Source organism: Garra rufa, chromosome 13, assembly GCF_049309525.1.
Source record: "Garra rufa chromosome 13, GarRuf1.0, whole genome shotgun sequence".
In the NCBI taxonomy this organism is placed as follows: Eukaryota; Metazoa; Chordata; class Actinopteri; order Cypriniformes; family Cyprinidae; genus Garra; species Garra rufa.
The window spans coordinates 40,783,874-40,809,365 of record NC_133373.1 but is presented as its reverse complement, the minus strand read 5'-3'; the positions used below and the strand labels follow the sequence as shown (position 1 = coordinate 40,809,365).

General features: G+C 36.6%; 2 protein-coding genes across 2 annotated transcripts; both read left to right on the top strand.

Annotated features, from left to right (window-relative positions):
• Positions 1-479: 479 nt before the first annotated feature.
• On the top strand, positions 480-9,370 carry LOC141283771 (DBH-like monooxygenase protein 2 homolog). Its single transcript, XM_073817086.1, has 13 exons — positions 480-751; positions 1,405-1,551; positions 4,317-4,469; positions 5,310-5,393; positions 5,483-5,635; positions 5,906-6,008; positions 6,087-6,253; positions 6,362-6,450; positions 6,588-6,684; positions 6,820-6,879; positions 8,731-8,861; positions 8,952-9,060; positions 9,160-9,370. Exons 1-13 carry the CDS (start codon positions 485-487, stop codon positions 9,298-9,300), a joined length of 1,701 nt encoding a protein of 566 aa, XP_073673187.1. The 5' UTR covers positions 480-484; the 3' UTR covers positions 9,301-9,370.
• A 3,868-nt stretch (positions 9,371-13,238) lies between these two features.
• On the top strand, positions 13,239-25,397 carry LOC141348541 (DBH-like monooxygenase protein 2 homolog). The gene is made up of 14 exons (XM_073852822.1): positions 13,239-13,281; positions 15,194-15,462; positions 15,842-15,988; positions 16,857-17,009; positions 20,232-20,315; positions 20,405-20,560; positions 20,707-20,809; positions 20,907-21,073; positions 21,163-21,251; positions 23,254-23,350; positions 23,980-24,039; positions 24,725-24,855; positions 24,949-25,057; positions 25,139-25,397. Exons 1-14 carry the CDS (start codon positions 13,239-13,241, stop codon positions 25,283-25,285), a joined length of 1,755 nt encoding a protein of 584 aa, XP_073708923.1. The 3' UTR covers positions 25,286-25,397.
• Positions 25,398-25,492: the final 95 nt, after the last annotated feature.

Below are 25,492 nucleotides of genomic sequence, written 5' to 3'. Positions count from 1 at the left end.
AAAATGAGAAACAAGAGACCAAAAAATGCAGATGAGCTGAAGGCCACTGTCAAAGAAATTTTGGGCTTCCAAACCACCTCAGCAGTGCCACAGAATGATCACCTCCATGCCACGCCGAATTGATGCAGTAATTAAAGCAAAAGGAGCCCCTACCAAGTATTAAGTACATATACAGTAAATAAACATACTTTCCAAAAGGCCAACAATTCACTAAAAATGTTTTTTTTTTTGGTCTCAGGAAGTATTCTAATTTGTTGAGATAGTGAATTGGTGAATTGGAACAGTTAAATGGACATTTCCATAGAATGACCCTGTAACATCATGTGATGTGGAACTTGATTCACCAGACCGGAGTGAGAGGAGGAGAACTGAGACTCAATTGAGGAGGGGTTACAGACAGCTGTTAAAGGGACTACAGAGCAGTATCATATCACTGCCTTCTCAAACACCTTACAAAGACACTGTCAGATTTCGAAAAGAAAACATGGTCACATTATCTCTTGTCCTACTCTTGTTTTCAGTCCAGTGGTCTTGGGCTCAGGAAGACCCTCTTCTGCCTTTCTCTGAACACCTGGACCCTGAGCTCAATGTGCGGCTGAGATGGGGATTTGATGAGATCCAGGGTACCATCATGTTCGAGCTCACGGTCAACACCAGCGGCTGGGTCGGTTTTGGCTTCAGCCCCAAAGGAGGAATGACTGGAGCCGATATTGTCATTGGAGGAGTTGGACCTAAAGGAAGTTACTTTACGGTAAAGACTGAGACTGATAACTGTCAAAGTCACTTAGAGTGGATAATATTTTATTCTTTATATTTTTTACGGCAAAGATTAAGACATCATCAAAACAGACTGATAACTTTCACAGTACAGTTACAAATAATTTTATATTCTTTTGATATTTTGTTCTGTATACTGTCGATTCTGATTCATTGTGTATTTCACAATTAGTTTATTATCTATAATATAAATTGTTATATCTGGGTTTCTTAGTCTTTCACATCATCAAGACTGAGGCTGACAGTGTCAGTTATTTAGCTCTATAAATCAAATTTTGTATTTAATATAACTATATATTTTTATTCTGGATTTAACTGATATGTATTTCATTAATTATGAACTACATATGTCTGCTGGGATATTTTATACAGTAAGTAACTATAAGTGTGACAAAGTCTGACAAAGTCTTCTTTTTTATTAGACTAATAAACTGTATTTATGAATATTTTGTTTTTCAACTAGATGTTCTAAAATATGCTAATTTTGGAAACATTACTCTAAGAGATTACTGTAAGAGGTTGAGAGTTAAAGTGTTTAAACTACAACTGTAACTACAGCACCATATAACACCTGTTGCCATGCATACATACATGCTTCATTTCTCTTTTCTGTTTTTCCGTATTCAGGACCGTCATGCTGGGGGGAATTCAATGCCTGTGGTTGACCAGCAACAGAACTACAAACTTCTGTCTCTGACCGAGTCTAATGGGAAAACAGTCATGAAGTTTCAGAGGTCCATTGATTCCTGTGATAAAGATGATCTATACATCACTGTGAGCCTGTTTAACCATTTTCCTTTTAACTATTCTTTACAAAGGAAAAGTAATTCAACACCAACACTGTAACCCTCCCCTACATTGTTTGTAAGATGTAGGCCTACTCTGCAGTTTTATTCAGAAAACAATGATGGTGAAACTATGATATTTAGACATGGGCCGGTATGAGATTTTGGCAAATGATATGTCAAAGCTTTGTAAAATTTTGCTCCATAAAACATACATGCACAAAATAGAAACATCAGACAGCAAAATGAGAACGCAAATTCACTCTATGCTTACGGCACAATGGTGATACAGCATTTCCTCAGTTAGAGATGTAAACAAAACGGCGCTGCACGTATCCACCTTTTTCTTTAACACTGAAATAGTCCTATGGTTGAGACTTCCGGTTCATTATCCGCTATAGGGAAATAATGAGAAGAATAACAACAAACAGTAAACGGTAAAACTGTTTGCACTACAAACCATTGTGCTCATAATTAAGATAACACATTAAAATAATATGGTAAGAAACACCAATTTGAAGCTGTCCAAAATGAGCTGTTCTGTACAGCTAAAAATAGCTGGATGTGGATGAGACCAGAAGCCAAACCCATACAATTTACAAATGGCCTTGCCCACTCTTACATAAAGTAAAAGGTGGTTAAATACTTCTTTAATAGGCATTATACAGAGGTACGATGAAAAGAAAATACTGTCTAAACTTTTCTGAAGATAGTCAGTTCCATAGATATACGTGAGGAAAATAATTATTTGATACCCTGCTGATTTGCCCACTGACAAAGAAATAATCAGTCTAAAATTGTAATGGTAGGTTTATTTGAACAGTAAGAGACAGAATAACAACAACAAAAAATTCATAAAAACACATTTCAAAAAAGTTATAAATTAATTTTGCATTTTAATGAGTGAAATAACGTAGTACTTTGTGGCAAAACCCTTTTTGGCAAACACAGAGGTCAGACGTTTCTCGTATTTGGCCTCCAAGTTTGCACACATCTCAGGAGGGATTTTGTCCCACTTTTTGTCATTAAGGAGTTTGGCAACTCGTAGCCTTCAGCTCCCTCCACAGATTTTCTATGGGATTAAGGTCTGGAGACTGGCTAGGCCACTCCAGGACCTTAATGTGCTTCTTCTTGAGCCTCTCCTTGTTGCCTTGGCTGTGTGTTTTGGCACAATGTCGTGCTGGAATACCCATCCATGACCCATTTTCAATGCCCTGGCTGAGGTTCTCACCCAAGATTTGGCGGTACATGGCCCCGTCCATCGTCTCTTTGATGCAGTGTAGTTGTCCTGTCCACTTAGCAGAAAAACACCCCATAGCACAATGTTTCCACCTCCATGTTTGACGGTGGGGATGGTGTTCTTATAGGCAGCATTCCTCCTCCTCCAAACACGGCAAGTTAAGTTGATGCCAAAGAGCTCAATTTGGTCTCATCTGACTACAACACTTTCACCCAGTTCTCCTCTGAATCATTCAGATGTTCATTGGCAAACTTCAGACGAGCCTTTACATGTTCTTTCTTGAGCAGGGAGACCTTGTGGGCGCTGCAGGATTTCGGTCCTTCACGGCGTTGTGTGTTACCAATTGTTTTCTTGATGACTGTGGTCCCAGCTGCCTTGAGATCATTGACAAGGTCCTCCCGTGTAGTTCTGGGCTTATTCCTCACTGTTTTCATGATCACTGAAGCCGCAGGCCAAGGGAGATTGACAGTTATTTTGTGTTTCTTCCATTTGCGAATAATCGCACCAATTGTTGTCACCTTCTCACCAAGCTGCTTGGCGATGGTCTTGTAGCCCATCCCAGCCTTTTGTAGGTCTACAATCTTGTCCCTGAGATACTTGGACAGCTCTTTGGTCTTGACCATGGTGGAGAGTTTGGAATCTGATTCATTGATTGCTTCTGTGAACAGGTGTCTTTTATACAGGTAACAAACTGAGATTAGGAGCACTCTCTTAAAGGGAGTGCTCCTAATCTCAGCTTGTTACCTGTATATAAAAGACACCTGGGTGCCAGAAATCTTACTGATTGATAGGGGATCAAATACTTATTTCACTCATTAAAATACAAATCAATTTCTAACTTTTTTGAAATGCGTCTTTCTGGATTTTGTTGTTATTCTGTCTCTCACTTAAAATAAACCTACCCTTAAAATTATAGACTGGTCATTTCTTTGTCAGAGGGGCAAATGTACAAAATCAGCAGGGGATAAAAATAATTATATATATATATATATATGGTCAGTTCCTCTTAGAGATACATTCATATAAACCCCCAACCCCAATTAAATATTTAAGATTTTCTTCCAATTTTTTTATAGTGAGCAGAGCCTGCCTACTACAATATTCTCTCCTCTTTGAGTTTGTCTTCAGAATTCAAAAATTGTATTGGTTTTTCGAACTATGATACACCTTGAAACTTAATCTACCCATAATGGCATTGCAAAACAAAACCAGCAATGTAAAGGAATCCACACAATGTTAGGTCCACTGGGATCAGGGCATTATTGAGAACCCCTCTCTCGTAACAAGCTGTTGACCTTGTTTGTCAAGGAGCTCTCAGCTGCACTTCAAAAACGCCTCTTAAACTGAAAACATGAACTGTCTTTTCAACTTGAAAACTCTGAAATTCTAGATCAAAAATAGATAAATATAAGTTATCAGTGGCCACATACACAGTAAATGTTTATGAGTGTCAACCACATTTAGCTGCAGTGTGCATTCATTTCAAGTAAAAGTGTTTTTCATTGCATGACTAGAATCTCCCAATGAAGCTGATCTATGCATACGGACAGACTGATGACGTCACGTACCACAGTACCCGAAGAGGCACAAAAGAGTTAAACCTGTTGAAGTACATGCCTCGTGTCAACCCTCCAAACAGCAACTTCTTTGACATGACTATGGTCAATGTAAGAATGATTTTTATTTTGTAATTTTGCTGTTCTGTCTATAAAACCTGCAAAAACGATGCCAAAAATTCAGATTTTTAAGAAATTAATATTGTTTATCTAGATTAGAGTTAGAGCATCATTACTTCAGTCTTTAGTGTCACATGACACAGTTGAGGTCAAAAGTTTACACCCCCCTTTCAGAATCTGCAAAACGTTAATTATTTGATCAAAATAAAAGGGATTATTTTGGTGTATTTGAACTCTTTCCAACAATAACTGTATGATTTTGAGATCTATCTTTTCACACTGAGGACAAATAAGGGACTCATATACAACTATTACAGAAGATTCAAACACTCACTGATGATCCAGAAGGAAAAACAGTGGATTAAGAGGGGGGTGAAAACTTTGGAGTGAAACAGAATGGAGGTGTATAGGCAGCATTTACCTTATTTTTGCCTAAACATCATATTTTATTTACTTTTTTCCATAAAGGAAAATAAATTAATTTTACCCTGATCTTCAAATTCGAAAGGTTTTTATGGTTATTTTGGTCAAATAATAAACATTTTGAAGATTCTGAAAGTGGGATGTAAACTTTTGACCTTAACTGTATTATCAGTGTTGAAAGCACACATTATTTCAGGATTTGTGATGATTAGCAAGTTCATGAGAACCTGTAACCTTTGGTCAATTTATTGTTTACTTGTTGAAGAAAAGTTCATAGACTTCCTAGCCTACTTTTGAATAGTCGTTTACAAAGATTATGTATTAGGCTTATCTCAGTCATGCAAAGAAATTCTCTTCAAAGTGCTAGTGAGTGTGTACTTTCACTTTACACGTACGCAATCATTTCAGTTCACTATACCAACCAATCAAACCCACTATCACTGCAAGATTATGAAAGCCCCAGCGTTTGATGTCAAACAGCACATTTATCGCGTAAGTGAGTTTATGAACTTAACACACGCATTATCTATCCAACGATCGGTCAATCTTGATAACATTCGTCTTACTTTCATTATGTCCAGATTGAGCCAGTGATTACAAACGTTGACCTTGTTCATCATCTGCTGCTGTACCGCTGCCCTCTATCTGTGACGGAGCCGCTTGATGTGGAATGTTACACTACGGTGGCTGGAGAGTGTATGGAGGTCGTGGCTGTGTGGGGAATTGGCGGAGGGGTTAGTCTCACCTTGATTGGGGTTTAAAGTATTTCATGTGAAAAACAACCACATTTGGGCCATTAAATAAGAAATCTTATCCTGTAATCAAGATTCTTAAGTGAATCATTCAGAGCAGTTTTTTTAACTGATTCACTGAAAAGATCTGCCTCTGGATGATTCATTTTCAGCCTTTATTTTCAATGCTATTTTTATAAGCCCATTGAAATAGTATTTATGTAAGACTTTCGAATTACTGATTAGCTTTTTAATTCACTTATATTTTTCCAGGCCTTTGAATTTCCTGAGGCGGCAGGTCTTCCAATTGGAGGAAATGTTGGAGATTTTTACTACAGGCTTGAAGTGCATTACAACAACCCCAATGAAAGTGCAGGTCAGCCAGTGGTTATTTACAAATGTAAAATACCACACTGTGATGAATATTAAAGGATTTTTGATGTTCTCTACACAGGTCGAGTTGATAACTCAGGTCTGCGATTCTACTACACATCTGAACTCCGTCAACACGATGCAGGTATTTTGATGACAGGGCTTGCATTGGCCCCTGGGTACGCCATCCCACCTAAAGCCAAATCCTTCCTCACGTATGGCCTGTGTGACACTTCTTATATTCCACAGGTTTGTATGTACAGAGTGTATGTGTTTGTATGTGAGTTTGTCTACTCACATTCTCTCGGTCAGATTCAGCAGATGACTGGATGATCTGTTGTATTCTGTGCTCTACAGGTTCTGGAGAAACCACAAGATCTTCAGGTGTTCACTGTGATGCTGCACACACACTTGGCTGGGCAGAAGGTGCGAGTCGGACACTTCAGGTAGACATTTTTGACCGATGACTGACCTAAATATATAGTTCACTTAAAATAACCTGTGCATTTCTTTTTATTCTGTGATTCATAACCTAAAGTTACTGCAATTAATTAGTGTTTTTGTAAATTCTTATTTTCTTCAGAGGGGGAAAACAGATCGATCTTCTAGCTGCGGATGAAAACTATAATTTTGAATTTCAGGAAGTGACAAACTTGGGTAAAACCAAGACAGTGAAGTTGGTAAGTGCTAAAAGTTTTGAAAAGCATAAATATCAAATATATGCACTGCACAATGCCAAATGACACAATAATATATTAATCTCTGTATACTTTAGAATATTTTTATTGGCAATAAGTAGCTTTTTGGTCTTTCAGGGTGATAAATTGCTGGTGGAGTGCACCTATAATACTGAAAACCGAGACACACTCACATGGGTTGGTACATTTACATTGCCAAGTATGGGTGCAAGTATGTTCTTGATATGTACAGTTGAGGTCAAAAGTTTACACCCCCCTCTCTGAACCTGCAAAATGTTAATTATTTTACCAAAATAAGAGGGATCATACAAAATGCATGTTATTGTTTATTTAGTACTGACCTGAGTTGTCAACAGTTTAACTGTCCGCTGTTCTTCAGAAAAATCGTTCAGGTCACACCAATTCTGTTTTTTTCAGCGTTTTTGTGTATTTGTACACTTTCCAACAATGACTATATGATTTTGAGATCCATCTTTTCACACTGAGGACAACTGAGGGACTCATATGCAACTATTACAGAAGGTTCAAACACTCACTGAAGCTTCAGAAGGAAAAAACATGCATTAAGAGCTGAAGGTGAAAACCTTTGAACAGAATGGTGATGTGTAAAAAAAAATATTTTGCCTAAATATCATATTTTTAAATTTAGTACTGCCCTTCAGAAGATTATTACATGTTTCCCAGAGGACAAAATAAATTAAATTGACCCTGATCTTCAAATTCCAAAAGTTTTCACCCCCGGCTCTTAAAGGAGAACTCCGGTGTGATATTGACCTAAAGTGTATTGAATCATGATACCGAGTGTGAACGTACCTTGCATATCTCATCTCGGTTTGTGTCCAGCTGTCCGAAATCTGGGGTCAGTTAGCCGATGCTCACAACAGGCTGTCTATGAGAGTGAACAGGGCATCGGAATAGCCATGTAAATAAATCACTGTTTTACACCATTTACGAGGCACAAAGTAGCTCCACACTTCATTGGTAGACTTCCTAGGGCCCTGACATTTAAAACGAGACATTGAGAACTCAGAAAAAGCACCGGTAGTTTATTTACAAGAAGATTTATACAGACAGTACCTGGGAAAGAAAATCCGGTCGCCGCCATCCTGAACTTAGTCACGATAAATCGAGTGTCGAGCACCAATGAATTTATCAGGTTATCAACGTATCAGGTTGTAGTTTCCTTCGTGCTCGACACTCGACTTATCGTGACTACATTTAAGATGGCGGCCACCGCTCTGTTCCTGGTGGAAGATGTCTGTATAAATCTTCTTGTAAATAAACTACCGGTGCTTTTTCTGAGTTCTCAATGTCTCGTTTTAAATGTCAGGGCCCTAGGAAGTCTACCGATGAAGTGTGGAGCTACTTTGTGCCTCGTAAATGGCGTAAAACAGTGATTTATTTACATGGCTTTTCCGATGCCCTGTTCACTCTCATAGACAGCCTGTTGTGAGCATCGGCTAACTGACCCCAGATTTCGGACAGCTGGACACAAACCGAGATGAGATATGCAAGGTACGTTCACACTCGGTATCATGATTCAATACACTTTAGGTCAATATCACACCGGAGTTCTCCTTTAATGCATGGTTTTTCCTTCTGAAGCATCAGTGAGCGTTTGAAGTCCCTCAGTTGTCCTCAGTGTGAAAAGATGGATCTTCAACTCATACAGTCATTGTTGGAAAGGGTTCAAATACACACAAATGCTGGGAAACCAAAGAATGTGTGTACTAAATAAACAATAACATGCATTTTATATGATCCCTCATATTTTTGCAGATTCTGCATGGGGGCTGTAAACTTTTGACCTCAACTGTGTATGAGTGCTGCCTTTTTCAAGATAAATAAAAGCTTTAAAAGAAATAATAAGGGGGTGTTACTGATGTATTTTATGTTGTAGAATAAACCATGAAAATAACTTCAGCCAGACCTTATTTTAGGCATTGAACCAAAAATTCAAAATTGACTTCAAAATTGATCTTCCTACAAAGATTATGGACATGTAAAGCTCTATTTTTCTGCCCAAAGGGGGGCCTCTCAACTTCAGATGAGATGTGTTTGGCCTTCCTCGTCTACTATCCAGCTATGAATCTGAGCGGCTGTCTGAGCTTCCCTGATTCAACAGCTTTAGGATACGCGATGGGAGCAACAGATATAAAGTAATCTAATTGAAAACCCAGATTTTTAATACATTCCTTCTTTAAAATGTGCCCTAATGATAATATGCCTTTTATTTGGTAATTTTGCAGTTCTTTTCTCAATATGATGTTCACAAAGACTTGGAATGACACGTCTATCAATCAATACCAGCAAACACTAAAGAAAATCGACCAGGTCGTCATTGTCATGAACTCATTTGTAAGGGTCCACACCTTCACAATATCAAGCTTTAAACATGACTGCCTCTGTTCTGCCCACAGCTGTGTTTACCTTACACTCTTTTCTGTGTATTTCCAGAACAATGCATCATACAATAAAGGAACACTTCCAGATCTGAAAGTCATCCCGCCTGCACCCTGCATGAATGGCTGTGTGACCAAACATCTTGCTTTGTTATCGCTGCTCTTATGTTTGGCAGTGCATTGGGCTTTCTTTTAAAACATTAATGCAAAATAGCACTGGTGTAACTTGTTTTTCTTTCATTGTCTGAATAAATGTTAATACTTTTCTAAAAGCAAACCCCCTGGCTCACAGGGACTGAAAATTTGTAATATGTAACTACTACTTCCTCCTTTTTTTAAAAACAAATCATTACACTGAAATGGATTTACACTTACTTATTGCTTTACTTCTACAATATGAAATCCTTTAAATAAGTTTACATTAAAGAATCACATTGACAGCATGACTTAAAATATTTCCAAATTTGAATTTTAAGTAAAAAAAATTGCAATAATTATAATGATCATTATTATTCATAATACAAAATACAGATTACATATATCCAGTAGATTTAGTGTTTATGCAGTGGCATATTGCGCCATCTAATGAAAATAATAGACACTATAGACACAATAATTCATTCCAAGAACAAAATTCGGTAACGCTTTAGATTACAGCCCGCAAAGAACTACGTAAGTAAACTGAATTTACGGTGTAAGTTTCTGTAATTATAGTGTACCTATATATAACGAACATGTAGGTATAAGGGAAGAATATATTAAATTTGGGTAATTAAGGGGTAACAAACCAGATATGCAACATGCAAAGAACTACATAACTATACTGAAATTACGGTGTACGTTTCTGTAATTATAGTGTACCTATTAAAGAACGTACATGTAGGTATAAGGGAAGAATATGTTCAATTTGGGTAATTAGGGGGTAACAACTCAGATATGCAACCTGCAAAGAATTACATAAGTATACTGAAATTACGGTGTACGTTTCTGTAATTATAATGTACCTACAGTATTAAAGCACGTACGTGTAAGGAGAACATATGTTACATTTTGATAATTGGGCATAACAACCAGATACGCGACCTGCAAAAATCTGTAAGCAAACCTAAGTTACGGTGTTAACAGGTATCTCTATTACTGTGCCAGGCATAAATCGTACACTTTGTGTATCGACACGTAAGCTTTTTTAAATTACTGGTAAAATACACTCTTGTTCCATGTAATTACAGAGTAAGTGCGCCATCTGCGGGCTGTAAATTAAAGTGGCGATTGTTCCGCTCTTGTTCAAAGAAGTTACAGGGTAGGTACACAATACATAGCAACGTGACCTCATAATAATTCGTATGTATTTTACGTAAAATGTGGTTCTACAAAACATACATTTATTTACGTTTTTACAGACACTAAACTATAGGCCTACATAATGTTATCAAGACTACACTTTAAACCCTTAAAATACATAAAATTTCTGCAATCGTTTAATCATTCATGTAATGTTAACTTCGTTTGCCGTGGTGGGACACATAAGGCGTTTTCTGAGAAAACTTTTCTCTGACATGCTGTGACTAATAACAGAACCACAAAATACACGGAACACGTATCTTAATTACAAAATGAAACAATTTTATTCGTGTGCTGTAACCCAGATCTTCAGAATCCATACGATTTGCGAGGACCAGACCCAATTTCAAGCCTTTATCCGGCGATCTTCATCTGCATCTCGAACAGCGAGTCCAGCAGCATCATCAGCCATAAACCCGTGCTGTAGTGAATTTTGCGACAGGAAAATCGGACGTTCATTGGCTCTCGCCTGCATTCGTCACAGATTACGACATGCCGTTTTTCTGGTGAAATGTGTTGAAATGATGCGCGTGGGCGCCTTTGAGGAGTGGATCAAGACAATAATCTGAATAATATTTTCAGCAGTTAACAATTTAAATTCTGCTCTCATCCTACTGCACCTCAAACCTACAGTATTCCGCCAGAGAGGACTGTGGCTGCAGACGCATCGTTATTTGGATTACTTTTTTGTACAGCTGTTGACATTTTTGCAATAAATAAATGATTATGATTGCACTTTCCTGTCTTTTATATTTTTATTACTGTACAGTCATAGTTAACGTTAGGTTTAGTGGTAGGAGTGAGATTAGCAACTTTAAAAAATATGTTCAGATATATTTTAGATATATTTTCAGATTGTGCGTATATGTACCTACTCTGTAACTTCGTTGAACAAGGGGGTAACAATCGCCACTTTAATTTACAGCCCGCAGATGTCTACTTACCCTGTAACTTCTTTGAACAAGAGCGGAACAATCGCCACTTTAATTTACAGCCCGCAGATGGCGCACTTACCCTGTAATTACATGGAACAAGAGCAGTGGCGACTGGTGCTAAAAATTTTTAGGGGGGCACACACAAAATAAATCACATTGTTAATACAGGCTTTATTATCAGTAAAGTAATCATTAAACATTTGTAATCATCCAAAAAAATATTAGCCATTTATATTAATGTGATTCAGAGATGAAGGCCATAATACTAATATTATCCACACGAGGGAGCCACAGGATAATTCTCAGTTTAAAGACAGTGAAAATAAATTGATTTGTAGTAAAACATTGCATATAAATTAACTGTTATGCAAAAACTGTAAATACTAAATACTTGTAGACCATTAATTGTTTTGACCTAATTATAATGGTATTGACAATATATTTGTCAAGTTGGTAGACATAACTGAATGTATGTCCAATTAAAGAAGGAACACTATCTATCTATCTATCTATATATGTGTGTGTGTGTGTGTGTGTGTGTGTGTGTGTGTGTATGAATATATATAAATAATATTGTGCTTATAATAATACTAACATAAACACTCACAATTTACTTGAAAAAAGACGTCTATTGTGTAATTGCATCATCTACACAAATCATTGTGCTTGTACCCCGACGATCGAGTTAAAGTGCATTGTTTCAGTTACTCTCTGTGTAGTTGTCCACAACGCTTTGGTGACAGGACTTTGAAATAACAAACAGGGAAAACGATAAAAGGCATGACTTTACATGAATTTATCCAAGCTCCATGATTCGTAAGATTGTTTTATTTTTTGCTTCATTTGAACGGCTTGTGATCTCACCGAATTTGGTGGAATTTGCTCTTCGCTCGTTAAGTTCGCCATCATTACTCTGATTGACCGCGCCTCAAAAGAAAAAAAAAAACAAACTTAAATCTAGTGATATTTTCTGCTGCTTGGGGCAGAATTTTCAGCGCCCCAAGACCATAAAATTCTGAGAGACTGATTGGCCGCATATTTATTAATTACCCTAGCAACAGTACATGACTGGCTATTTGGCTGAACTGCAGGGGCGCTTTTTCTCAGCGCCCCATGACAGAAACGATACAAGTCTGTCTGTGGAAATTCACTGGTGAATGAATGTCACTAGGTGGGAAATGTTGTATATGTTTTCATATCGCATGTAGGCACATACTGGTGGGTAAAACCGAATTAAAAAACTTAATTTGTAAAAATACATTTTACATTTTTAGCCCCTTTTATCAGGGAGGGCGGTGCCCCAGCGCCCCCTATGGGCCGGCCGCCACTGAACAAGAGTGTATTTTACCAGTAATTTAAAAAAGCTTACGTGTAAATACACCAAACGTATGATTTATGCCTGGCACAGTAATAGAAATACCTGTTAACACCGTAACTTAGGTTTGCTTACAGTTTTTTGCAGGTCGCGTATCTGGTTGTTATGCCCAATTATCAAAATGTAACATATGTTCTCCCTACACGTACGTGCTTTAATACTGTAGGTACATTATAATTACAGAAACGTACACCGTAATTTCAGTATACTTATGTAGTTCTTTGCATGTTGCATATCTGGTTTGTTACCCCTTAATTACCCAAATTTAACATATTCTTCCCTTATACCTATATGTTCGTTATATATAGGTACACTATAATTACAGAAACTTACACCGTAAATTCAGTTTACTTACGTAGTTCTTTGCGGGCTGTAATCTAAAGCGTTACCCAAAATCCATCCATCATTTATAATTTCAAATCTATAATTCATTTTTTTCAGTGCTGGAATAACCTGGATGGGCTGGTTCTGTCAAGCTTCACAATGAAGAACACTTTTAAAATGATCAATAAAGTCCATATGAATCGTACGTTTTGTTTCAAGCCTTCAGTCCTAGTCATGCGATTACTTTGTGTGAGGAACAGACACATTTTGCGAGAGAGGTAGTTATTTGCGATTTGTAAAAGTAATAACAGTGCTTTGGAGTCCGATTTTCAGCGGTGACCCCAAAAGGAATCGAATTTGAATCTTTTAAATCCGTTCACTAAAACATTTGTCTCTATTTCACATTGTTGAAACATTAGTTAGCGAAAAATATTCTAGACACAAATCAAAATTTAACAAACTTATTTGACAATCATACACTTAAAATTTAACTTCCAACATTAAGATTTAACACTACTTGTGCCTTTTTGTTTAGTTCATCTCAACATTCCTTTCTAATAATAGGCTACTAATGTTGTTTTAAAATAGTACTGTAAAATGGCCAGTTCACAAAAGTGGTCTGAATGATTCGTTCACAAATCTGATCGATTCGGTTCTCGAGTTTGATCGCAGCAGTAGCGGTGATTCGAATCTTTTAAATCCGTTCACAACAACATTTGTCTCTACATTGCTTAAACAGTAGTTAGCGAAAAATATTCTAGACACTGTTGTTTAAATTATTATTTGCATACTTCACATACATGTGGTTAACAGAAAAACTTAACCGAAACTTATTTTTTTGTCAATACACTTTCTTAAAATCCTTAAAGAGAGACCCCAGATAGCAAGCTGACGTTGATTCAACGTCGATTTTTGGTTGTAAAGGTCAGTGTCGGTCGTCAATCAAATTTCGCTGTTGAATCAGTGTTCATTATTTGGTCGGTACATCAGAACGTTATTACGCCGAAAATAAAACGTCGATTCTAGGTTGATTCTATGTCAGTTTGCTATCTGGGACTTTAGCTCCACTGTAAACATTTAGATTTAGCACTTGTTGTGCCTTTTTGGTGAGTTCATCTTAACATTTCTTTCTAATAATACTTATGTTGTGTTTTAAAAATAATACTGTAAAAGCGCCAGTTCACAAAAGTGGTCTGATTGATTCGGTTCTCGAGTTTGACTCGCAGCGGTAGCGGTGATTCGAATCTTTTAATTCCGTTCACTAAAACATTCGTCTCTTACATTGTTGAAACAGCAGTTAGCGAAAAATATTCTACACACTGTTGTTTAAATTATTATTTGCATACTTTACATAAATGTTGTTGGTCCATCAAAACTTAACAAAGATATATTTTTTGACAATCATAGACTTAAAATCCTTAAAGAGAGACTGTAAATATTAAGATGTAACACGTTTTGTGCCTTTTTATTGAGTTCATCTCAACATTCCTTTCTAATAATACTTATGTTTTGTTTTAAAATAATACTGCAACACCGCCAGTTCACAAAAGTGGTCTGAATGATTCGTTCACAAATCTGATTGATTCGGTTCTCGAGTTTGACTCACAGCGGTAGCGGTGATTCGAATCTTTTAAATCCGTTCACTTAAACATTCGTCTCTATTTCACATTGTTGAAACTGTAGTTGGTGAATAATATTCCAGAAACTGTTGTTTAAATTATTATTTGCAAGCAACAACTTTACATAAATGTTGCTGGTCCATCAAAACTTAACAGAAACTTATTTTTTGACAATCATACACTTTCTTAAAATCCTTAAAGAGAGACTTTAGCGCCACTGTAAACATTTAGATTTAACACTTGTGCCTTTTTGTTGAGTTCATCTCAACATTCCTTTCTAATAATAATTATGTTGTGTTTTAAAATAATACTGTAACATCATGTGATGTGGAACCTGATTCACCAGACCGGAGTGAGAGGAGGAGAACTGAGACTCAGGTGAGGAGGGGTTACAGACAGCTGACAAAAAGAGCTGTTAAAGCGACTAGCGAGCAGTTTCATGTCACTGCCTTCTCAAACATCTTCTAAAGACACTATTTGTAAGATTTTGAAAAGGAAAAATGGTCATATCTGTTGTCCTGCTCTTGTTTTTAGTCCAGTGGTCCTGGGCCCAGGAAGACCCTCTTCTGCCTTTCTCTGAACACCTGGACCCTGAGCTCAATGTGCGGCTGAAATGGGGATTTGATGAGATCCAGGGGACCATCATGTTCGAGCTCACGGTCAACACCAGCGGCTGGGTCGGTTTTGGCTTCAGCCCCAAAGGAGGAATGACTGGAGCCGATATTGTCATTGGAGGAGTTGGACCTAAAGGAAGTTACTTTACGGTAAAGACTGAGACTGATAACTGTCAAAGTCACTTAGAGTGGATAATATTTTATTCTTTTGATATTTTATTGTATGTATTTAATTTAGTAGCGCTTTTAATTGGGTTTCATTGTGAGATAATTTATAAGTTTGATATTTTAATTCAGTCTGAGTAGGTGGTTCAAGCAATTTTGCATTAAACTAGATATTAAAATGATTAATATCTTGCACGAAATACTGTAAAACAACCCTTATATAAGTGTGAATTCTTTAGCCTCTTTAACCGGATATTTCCAGTTCGTTATCTAGTTATATGTAAACAAATGATGTAGTGCATATTACACAAGTATATGTTGTTATGAGTGAAAATACACCGGATTTATCATTAATGTTTTTCAGGATCATCATGCTGTGGGGAATTCAATGCCTGTGGTTGACCAGCGACAAAACTACAAACTTCTATCTCTGACCGAGTCTAATGGGAAAACAGTCATGAAGTTTCAGCGCTCCATCGAGGCTTGTGATGAAAATGACTTAACCATCACTGTAAGTCCTGGGACAACATTCGCACACTAATGTTAAAAAGTTTGGGTCAGTAATTTCTGGGGTAGAATTTGGTACTAAGAACTAGGGCTGCGATTAATCGTGCAGCCCTACTAAGAACTAAGAACTGATTAATAATAAGTAAATAAGGAATAATAAGTAAATCATCATATTATAATGATTTCTGAAGGATCATGCGACACTGAAGACTGGAGTAACCATACTGAAAATTCAGCTTTGTCAATTACAATTTAAAATATATTTAAATAGAAAACAGTTATTTAAAAATGTCATTATATTTCAGAACATTACTGTTTTACTGTATTTTTGACCAACAACAAATAAGTGCAGGAACACTTCCTAAATGACACCTACAGTGAACAGGTCGTCTAAATGTACTGTTTGTTCTTGGAACTGGTCTAATGATAAACAGAACACCTACTTATTGAATTTGATATCTCTGTTTTCCACAAAATAACACCCGAGGTATGCGTGCAATCTAGAATTTGTGATGCAGCTACAAAGAAAACTAGTTACAACACCATCAGTTTTACTCTCCCCTTTTATTGTGTAGCACCGAATAGTTTGATCCAGAAAACAATGTTAAGAGGAGGAACTATGGCATTGGTAAAACCAGCTTTGTAAGCCATTGCGAGCACCCTGGGTGTCCTCTTTCAGGTAGCTTTCATGCTGGCACACTCAATTGTTCTTGAAATCTCTCATTAAACAGATGGACTGAACTCAGAAACCCTGAAAGTCTAGATCAGAACTAACTTGCTCACTTTTAGTTCAGATCTTCTTGCTGGGATCTATGGATCAGGTGTTGTTGAATGCCTTGAAATGATTGGATTTGATTTTATTGCATGACCAGAATCTCCCCATGAAGCTGATCTATGCGTACGGACAGACTGATGACATCATATACCACAGTACCCGAAGGGGCACGAAGGAGGTGAACCTGTTGAAGTACATGCCTCGGGTCAACCCTCCAAACAGCAAGTATTTCGACATGACTATGGTCAATGTAAGAAAAATTTTCAATTTTTGTTTTGCCTTATTTATTTGATTAAACAGAGAACTGCCGATTCATTATTTCAGCTTCACTTCCAGAATAAAAAAATCCTGATAATTTGTCTGTCTTTATTTAGTTGCAAAGAAAATTAAGTTTTTGAGGAAAACATTCCAGGATTTTTCTCCATATAGTGGACTTCAATGGTGGCCAACGGGGTTCAAGGTCCAAATTGCAGTTTTAATGCAGCTTCAAAGGGCTCTACACAATTCCAGCAAAGAAATAAGGGCCTTGTCTAGAGAAACAATCAGTCATTTTCTAAAAAAAATTTACTAATCAAATAAAAAACTGTTTCGAATAAAAATGTATATTTTTTTAACCAAAAATGCTCGTCTTGCACTAGCCTGACCTCATGCATATAATCACATTGGAAAGGTGATGCATGAAGTAGGCAGAAATACCGGTCCACTATTTACAAAGTGAACGTGAACGAAAAGTCAAACGTCCTTTACGAAAAAAGGTAAAACAACGATGTTGGAGGAGAAAATGAGATGGAATATTTCGCCCTACCCTACCTTTTTAACTGTACACACATAAAGAACTAATTGTGCATGCTTTTCCAACCTAATTATATAATGTGTGAAGACATGCATGTGCATCGCAGAGCTAGTGCAAGACGAGCATTTGTGGTTAAAAAGTATGTCAATTTTAATTTCTTTTTAGAAAATGACAGAGCGTTTCGCAAGATATGACCCTTATTCCTCGCCTGGGATCGTGTAGAGTCCTTTGAAACTGCAATTTGGATCTTCAACTCATTGGCTCCCATTGACGTCCACTATATGGAGAACAATCCTGCAATGTTTTCCTTAAAAAATAATTTCTTTGCAACTGAAGAAAGAAAGATATGAACATCTTGAACGACATGGGGATGAGTAAATTATCAGAACCTTTTTAAAAAGAGGAAAAATTTAGACTTCATTCTAACTTGGTGTTAACAAAATGACAAGCAATCTTACATGTTAAATTTAATATTTGCTTACGAGGCTGTTAACATCAATTTTGGAGATGCAAATCGAGTTGCCAACATATGAAGCATGTTGTAGTTTATGCATTAAACACAAATACATTCCCACTGGATGTGAATTTGTTTAGCAAAATGGTTGTTTTCAGTGGGAATACAAAATTTAAGAGAAACTGTTATGTTGTATCTGGTTAGCATACACAAAAAGTGAGAAACAAAAATTATATATTATAGCATAGACTAGAGTTTACCTGCTAAAAATATTCTTACCCTCACCCTCAAGATGTAGATGCGGTCTGTTTCATCAGAACAGATTTGGAGAAATTTAGCATGGCATCAGTTGCTCACCAATGGATCCTCTGCAGTGAATGGGTGCCGTCAGAATGAGAGTCCAAACAACTGATAAAAACACGGATGAATTTGTTTTCTTACAAACACTCCGATTTTCACTTCAGAAGACATTAACTGATGGACTGGAGTTGTGTGGATTACTGTAATGTTTTATTCAGCTGTTTGGACTCTCATTTTGATGGCAGCCATTCACTGCAGACGATCTACCAGTAAAGCTATGTGTAATGCCTGTGTAATAAAGAATTAAACTCATCTACTGTATGGTCTGAGGGTGAGTAAATTTTCATTTTTGGGTGAGATTTAGCATGACATTTTATAGTATACCTGGGAACCCACACTGTAAAAAACTATTTGTTGAGTCAAGTTAAAATAATTTGTAATAATTTTAAGTTTAGTCAACTTGAAATGTTAAGTTGTACTAAGTGACAACTTAGATATTTGAGTTGATTCAACTTAAAATTTTAAGGCAGCTGGGTAACAAGCACAGCTTTTAAGTTTAACAAACTTTTTTTTGTTTAGTCAACACAAATATCACTTAGTACAACTTAAAATTTTCAAGTTGACTGAACTTATAATTATAAGGCAGCAGGGTAACAAATAATTGTTTTTACTAAACAAATTGTGTTTTCTTTTTGTTCTCCTCAGGGAAGTTGACATTGCTATTGTCTGCTCTACAGTTTAAGCTACAATAATGCTTATATTAATGATATGTGACCCTGGACCACAAAACCAGTCATAAGGTTAAATTTTACAAAACTGAGATGTATACATCATATGAAAGCTCAACAAATAAGCTTTCTATTGATGTATGGTTTGTTAGGATAGGACAATATTTGGCCGAGATACAACTATTTGAAAACCTGGGATCTGAGGGTGCAAAAAAATCAAAATGCTGAGAAAATCACCTTTAAAGTTCTTCAAATTAGGTTCTTAACAATGCATATTACTAATCAAAAATTACATTTTGATATATTTATAGTAGGAATTTTACAAAAAATCTTCATGGAACGTGATCTTTACTTAATAACTAATGATTTTTGGTATAAAAGAAAAATCAATAATTTTGACCCATGCAATGTATTTTTGGCTTTTTCTAGAAATATACCCGTGCTCAGTGTTGGGAAAGTTCATTTTCTACATGAACTAGTTCAAAGTTCAGTTCACACATTTTAAAATGAACTAGTTCAGTTCATAGTTCATAATTCAAATTTTTTGAACTAAGTTCGCAGGTTCCAAAATGAACTAGTTCATAGTTCTTTTAGTTGCTTCTTGAGACCCGACGGGCACAGTTTACACAAAAAGGTAAGATTTTTCCCACCTGGATCATCACTGACCTTTTCAAAAAATTATTTTAAGTGGACATATGAAGTTTCATTCATCATTGAGACAGAAGTAGTGCCGCTGCCTTCATCGGATTTTGCCTCTATTCATTTTTCGCAATTTGATGACGCATGCGCGGTGCGACTCTGTGGCGGCTGGTGTTGCCAGATCTGATCTTTTCCCCTATATAATAAGGCCCGTTGTAGATTGTGTTGTAGCGGTTGTAGCCTAGATATTGTGCAGTCAGTGGTTATAGCCGGGATTTTGCCTGGCTCCATAGAAATCTGGCACTCTCTAGAACAAAATTGAACTACGAGAGAACGACGTTCATAAACGCCAGAATGAGCGCGTTCACGTTCACGTTCATCAGGCAGATATACTGCACGTTCAGTTCACGTTCACCCAGAATATGAACGAGTTCATGAACGATCGTTCAATGAACTCGTTCAGGCACAACACTGCCCGTGCTACTTAAGATTGGTTTTGTGGTCCAGGGTCACATATGTGTACTTTCACTTTACATGTTATATTTACAATTATTTCAGTTCACTATACCAACCAGTCAAACCCACTATCACTGCAAGATCATGGAAGCCCAGAAGTTTGATCGCAAACAGCACATTTATCGCGTGAGTGAGTTTATGAACTTCACACACATATTCTATCTTGATTTATCCAATGATATGTCAATCATCTGACTTACATTCATTATGTCCAGATTGAGCCGGTGATCACAAACTTTGACATCGTTCATCATCTGCTGCTGTACCGCTGCCCTCCGACTGTGACGGAGCCGTTTGAGGCCGAATGTTACACATCGCTCAAAACCAACCAGTGTATGGAGACCATTGCAGTGTGGGGAGTTGGTGGAGGGGTTAGTCTCTGTTCTGCATCAGAAATCATACATTTCATTTTTTTATTATATGCATACATTTAAAATGATTAATTTAAATCTTGATTGCAATGACTGAAGAGTTGTGGGTTCTATGAGTATTTCTGTTTCATGTCCTTTGCTCTCAGGCTTTTGAATTCCCTGAGGTGGCAGGACTTCCAATCGGAGGAAATGCTGGTGATTTTCTCTACAGGCTTGAAGTGCATTACAATAATGTTAATAAAACTACAGGTCAGTCAGCAGTGGTTTACAATGTAAAATATCGCATTTAAGATACTTGGGAAATTTTAAAACATTTAAGATACTTAGAATTATTTTCTTTACACAGGTCGAGTTGATAACTCAGGTCTGCGATTTTATTACACATCTGAACTCCGTCAGCACGATGCAGCTGTTTTGGGGACAGGGCTTGTAGTGGCTTCCGGATACGCCATCCCACCCAAAGCCAAATCATTCCTCACGTATGGCCTGTGCGACACTGCTTACATTTCACAGGTTTGTATGTACAGTATGTTTAGCTACTTACACTCTCACAATCAGATTCAGCAGATGACTGGATGATCTGTTGTGTTTGTGCTCTACAGGTTCTGGAGGCACCACAAGATCTTCAGGTGTTCTCTGTGATGCTGCACACACACTTGGCTGGGCGGAAGGTGCGAGTCGGACACTTCAGGTAAACATTTTTGACCGATGACTGACCTAAAGAAAGAGTTCACCCAAAAATAAAAAATATGTCTGTTGCGTGCTATGGCGGAGAAGATTAGCAAGTCTGTTCCTCACACTGCTATCATATGACATGAACTACAGCACACAACTTTCACTGCTATTAGACAAAAAGAACAGCACAGAGCAGAACAAACCGTTACCCTGCACCACAACGACAACAAAAGCCTCAAAGCTCGTGCCAAGCTCATGAGGCATCTATTATGAATTTAGGGTAAGACAATCAAATTGGAGGATTTCCAAAAACAAAATGAACACTTCCTCATCCTCATTAAGTGCACCTGCTCACCAGTGGATCCCCTGCAGTGAATGGGTGCCGTCCAAAGGTTATTATAGTTTTGCTTATTTAAATTCGTTTTAATTTTAATATAGTTTTCAAATTTGCAATAAAATTTTGTTTGTTTTTATTAGTTTCATTAACAATTTTGTTAATTTTAGTTTCGTTTTTATTTTGTGAACACATTTCTATTTAGTTTTTTCTATTTAGTTTAGTTTCAGTTTTAGTTTTTTAGAGATCAAATAGAGATAACTTTTTCCCAGCAATTCTAAACTAAGCAAAATAATGTGAGACAAAATATCTATTGCTGCAGACTATTTAAAAGTGTTAAATTCATACACCAATTTTTAACATTAAATTCATGAAAAAGTGGTTTGAATGAATAAATGACTCATACATTACTGGATGAGTCAGCATTTTTTAATGAATCTCTCTATTCAATGACAAATACATTTTTTAACAGTTACTTGTTTCCACCTAGTGGTGAAACAATGCAATCGACACAAACGTTATTTGAAGCGCCAATTCATTTCAAAAGATGACGTGCTCTTTTGATCTCTACCACAGACATCAATGTTATTTATATCCAAACAATGACATTTAATCCCAGTATTGCTGTGGTAACATGAATGACTGGGTATTTGAAAAGACTGTTTGTGAAGCTGTTTCTTACCTAAACATGATGACTGCTCTCAAAGGTTTAATAGACATGAGAAATCATTGTCACTAATGAGATCGCGTGGGTGTTTGAATCTCAATCTTTTAACGATTAATGCTTGTGTTACAAAAAAAAAATAAAAAAAATAATAATAATAATATTGGCTAAAACTGATGCAGTAGCCTAGATTTAATGCAGTTGCTGTTCAGGTCGCAGTCTTTATTATTTTTCCGCCATGGGGTGAGAATGTAATGATTACGAAAATGATTATTTATTCTTGATAATTATTATTTTATTTCAGTTCGTTTTCCAATAAAAGTTGTTAGTTTCGTTTCGTTTTAGTTTTTCATTTATTTTGACGTTTTTATGTTATTTCAGTTTACGAAAATGTTTTCTGATCAATCGTTTTTGTCTTAGTTTTAATTTTCGTTTACGAAAATAACCTTGCTGAGTCCAAACAGCTGATAAAAACATCACAATAATCCAGAAGTAATCCACACCACTTGTCCATTTAATAATGTCCTGTGAAGTGAAAAGCTGCGTATTTCTGATGCTTCTGGCTAAAGTACAAATCCTTTATGCATAATATTGTTTCCACAAGGAGCAAATCCGTACAAATCAAACACTGTTTACAAGCGAAAACAGTTCTAAACAAATATGTCAGTGGATTTTGATGTGAGAGGACAATGAGATTATGATTTTATCAGCTGTTTGGACACTCATTCTGACGGCACCCATTCACTGCATGGGATCCATTGGTGAGCAAATGATGTAATGCTAAATATCTCCAAATCTGTTTAGATGATGAAACAAACTCATCTACATCATGTATGGCCTGCGAGTGAGCAAACTTTTAGGAAATTATTATTTTTGTGTGAACTATTCCAAAAGCTGCATTCAATAGTTCAGTCAGATCATGCAGAGAAAGTCACCAGATTTGTATTTCACTTGCAGTGCAAAAATTTAATTGGATAAAAATAAAAAAAAAGAGTTATTAGGTTGTGTTGTCTATTTCAGAGGGGGAAAACAGATTGATTTCTTAGCTGTGGATGAAAACTATGATTTTGAATACCAGGATGTTACGAATTTGGGAAAAACTAAGACAGTGAAGTTGGTGAGTATGAAATAGTTGAACAACATACAATACTGTTCAGTTTAAAGTGATTTCAATCATATATACTGTATCAAATGTGACCCTGGATCACAAGACCAGTCATAAGGATCATGTTTTGAAAATTAAGATTCATACATAAGCTGAATAAACAAGCTTTCCATTGATGTATGGTTTGTTAGGATATGAATATATTTGGTTGAGATACAACTATTTGAAAATCTGGAATCTAAGGGTGCAAAAAAAAATTTAAGTTGTCCACATGAAGTTCTTAGCAATGCATATTACTATTTAAAAATTAAGTTTTGACAAATTTATGGTAGGAAATTTACATAATATCTTTATGGAACATGATCTTTACTTAATATCCTAATTATTTTTGGCATAAAAGAAAAATCATTTTGACCCATACAATGTATTTTTGGCTTTTGCTACAAATATACCCATGCTACTTACCAGGCTACCTGGTTTTGTGGTCCAGAGTCAGAAATATATGCACTGCAAAATACCATACATCACATTTGTATGTTAAACGAGCCAAAAACCTGGTCTTGTCTTAAGGAGATTTAGTTCATCAGTGCATAAATTTAAATAGTATTCAGTTAAATAAAACAGTCTTTTTGCTCTTTCAGGGTGACAAATTGCTGGTGGAGTGCACTTATAACACTGAAAACCGCAGCTCACTCACATGGGTTAGTACTTTATACAAATATAATTACTGTTTTTTTTTATGCAACTTAATAGAGGGTTTGCACTTACATCACGATTTGGTCAGTTACCCGGATGTGCAGCTATTGATGATACTCGGATGTAAACAACAGCATTGATTGCATGGTTAATGTACTACTGAATACGTTGTTCTACTAACATTGTTATGCTGTCTAAACCATGAAAAAAAAATGTGTGGAAGCTGCTAAATTATATAGACAAGGTCAAGGATACAATTATTTTGACAAACTAAAGTTAATAGGTGGTAAAGAAACATACAAGCAGTATTAATTAAGATATTAGTCAGTAGTAATATTTTACCTACCTGACTGGAAATGAAAAGCACAAACTCAAATGTTGTCAAGATTCTTGCCCTGGAAATCCTGGTTCAGGCCATCTACAAACACCTTTTGTTCCGTGGACAGTTTTTATACACTTCTCCTTGATTTGTTATAACTTTTGGCAGTCAAGGTCTGACTAGTCCGATTAGTACAACTTAAAACATGAGAATAATTGACCATTTTCAGCAACAATAAACAGCAAAATATTAAAAATTTGGATCAGTGGTATTTATGTTTGGTGCCCCAATATGGCTGATTGATCTTGTGAAAACGCTATATATTTCACAGCTTCCCTACATTACAATGTCATTTTTATGTCTGCCCACAGGGGGGGCTCTCGACTTCAGATGAGATGTGTTTGGCCTTCCTCTTCTACTATCCAGCTATGAATCTGAGCGGCTGTATGAGCTTCCCCAATACAACTACTTTGAGATCTGAGATGGGAACGCCAGTTCTAACGTAATCCGCCTTTAAACACTAGCATTATCTAAATGTCATCCATGAATGCATTTAGTCCTAATAATGAGCGTGGGTTTTATTTGATAATTGCAGTAATTGGCTCAGTATGATGTCTATGAAGCCTTGGAATGACACGTCTATCGATCAATACCAGCAAACACTGAAGAGAATCGATCAGCTTGTCATAATTGCCGATTCATTTGTAAGTGTCCACACCTTCACTCCATAAATCAATTTCCTGTTTATGTAACTGCCTAACAGTGTTCTTCATGTACAATTCCAGAAAAACATATCACGCAACTCAGGGCTGATTCCTAACCTCGGTGTTATCCCGGCTGCCCCCTGCATTAGCGGTTGCGACACCAGAAGTCTTGCTTCGCTGTCGCTGCTCCTCTGTTTGGCAGTGCAGTTCATGCAAAAATACTACTGATGTAACCTGTTGTTCTATTCATGTAGAAGATTAGAAATCAATCAATCTAGATTAGGAGCTTCTGGCAGCTCCACCCTCACAGGTATAATAGTTTCCATAACCAAAAATCCTACAAAATATATGTTACTGTATCAACAAATCATATCAGGGAAATCAGCTTTTCCATGGGCCTGAATGTCAAAAACAATGTAAAAAGTGCAATTTAAG

What these genes read in the sequence shown, in the direction of transcription:
- LOC141283771 (XM_073817086.1), top strand. Translation starts at nt 485, where the DNA reads ATGGTCACATTATCTCTTGTCCTACTCTTGTTTTCAGTCCAGTGGTCT. An exon ending in TCAAACAGCACATTTATCGC is followed by an intron (nt 5,394 to 5,482) that starts GTAAGTGAGTTT and finishes CATTATGTCCAG; the next exon opens with ATTGAGCCAGTGATTACAAA. An exon ending in GTGCGAGTCGGACACTTCAG is followed by an intron (nt 6,451 to 6,587) that starts GTAGACATTTTT and finishes TATTTTCTTCAG; the next exon opens with AGGGGGAAAACAGATCGATC.
- LOC141348541 (XM_073852822.1), top strand. Translation starts at nt 13,239, where the DNA reads ATGAAGAACACTTTTAAAATGATCAATAAAGTCCATATGAATC. An exon ending in GCAAACAGCACATTTATCGC is followed by an intron (nt 20,316 to 20,404) that starts GTGAGTGAGTTT and finishes CATTATGTCCAG; the next exon opens with ATTGAGCCGGTGATCACAAA. An exon ending in TGTGGGGAGTTGGTGGAGGG is followed by an intron (nt 20,561 to 20,706) that starts GTTAGTCTCTGT and finishes CTTTGCTCTCAG; the next exon opens with GCTTTTGAATTCCCTGAGGT.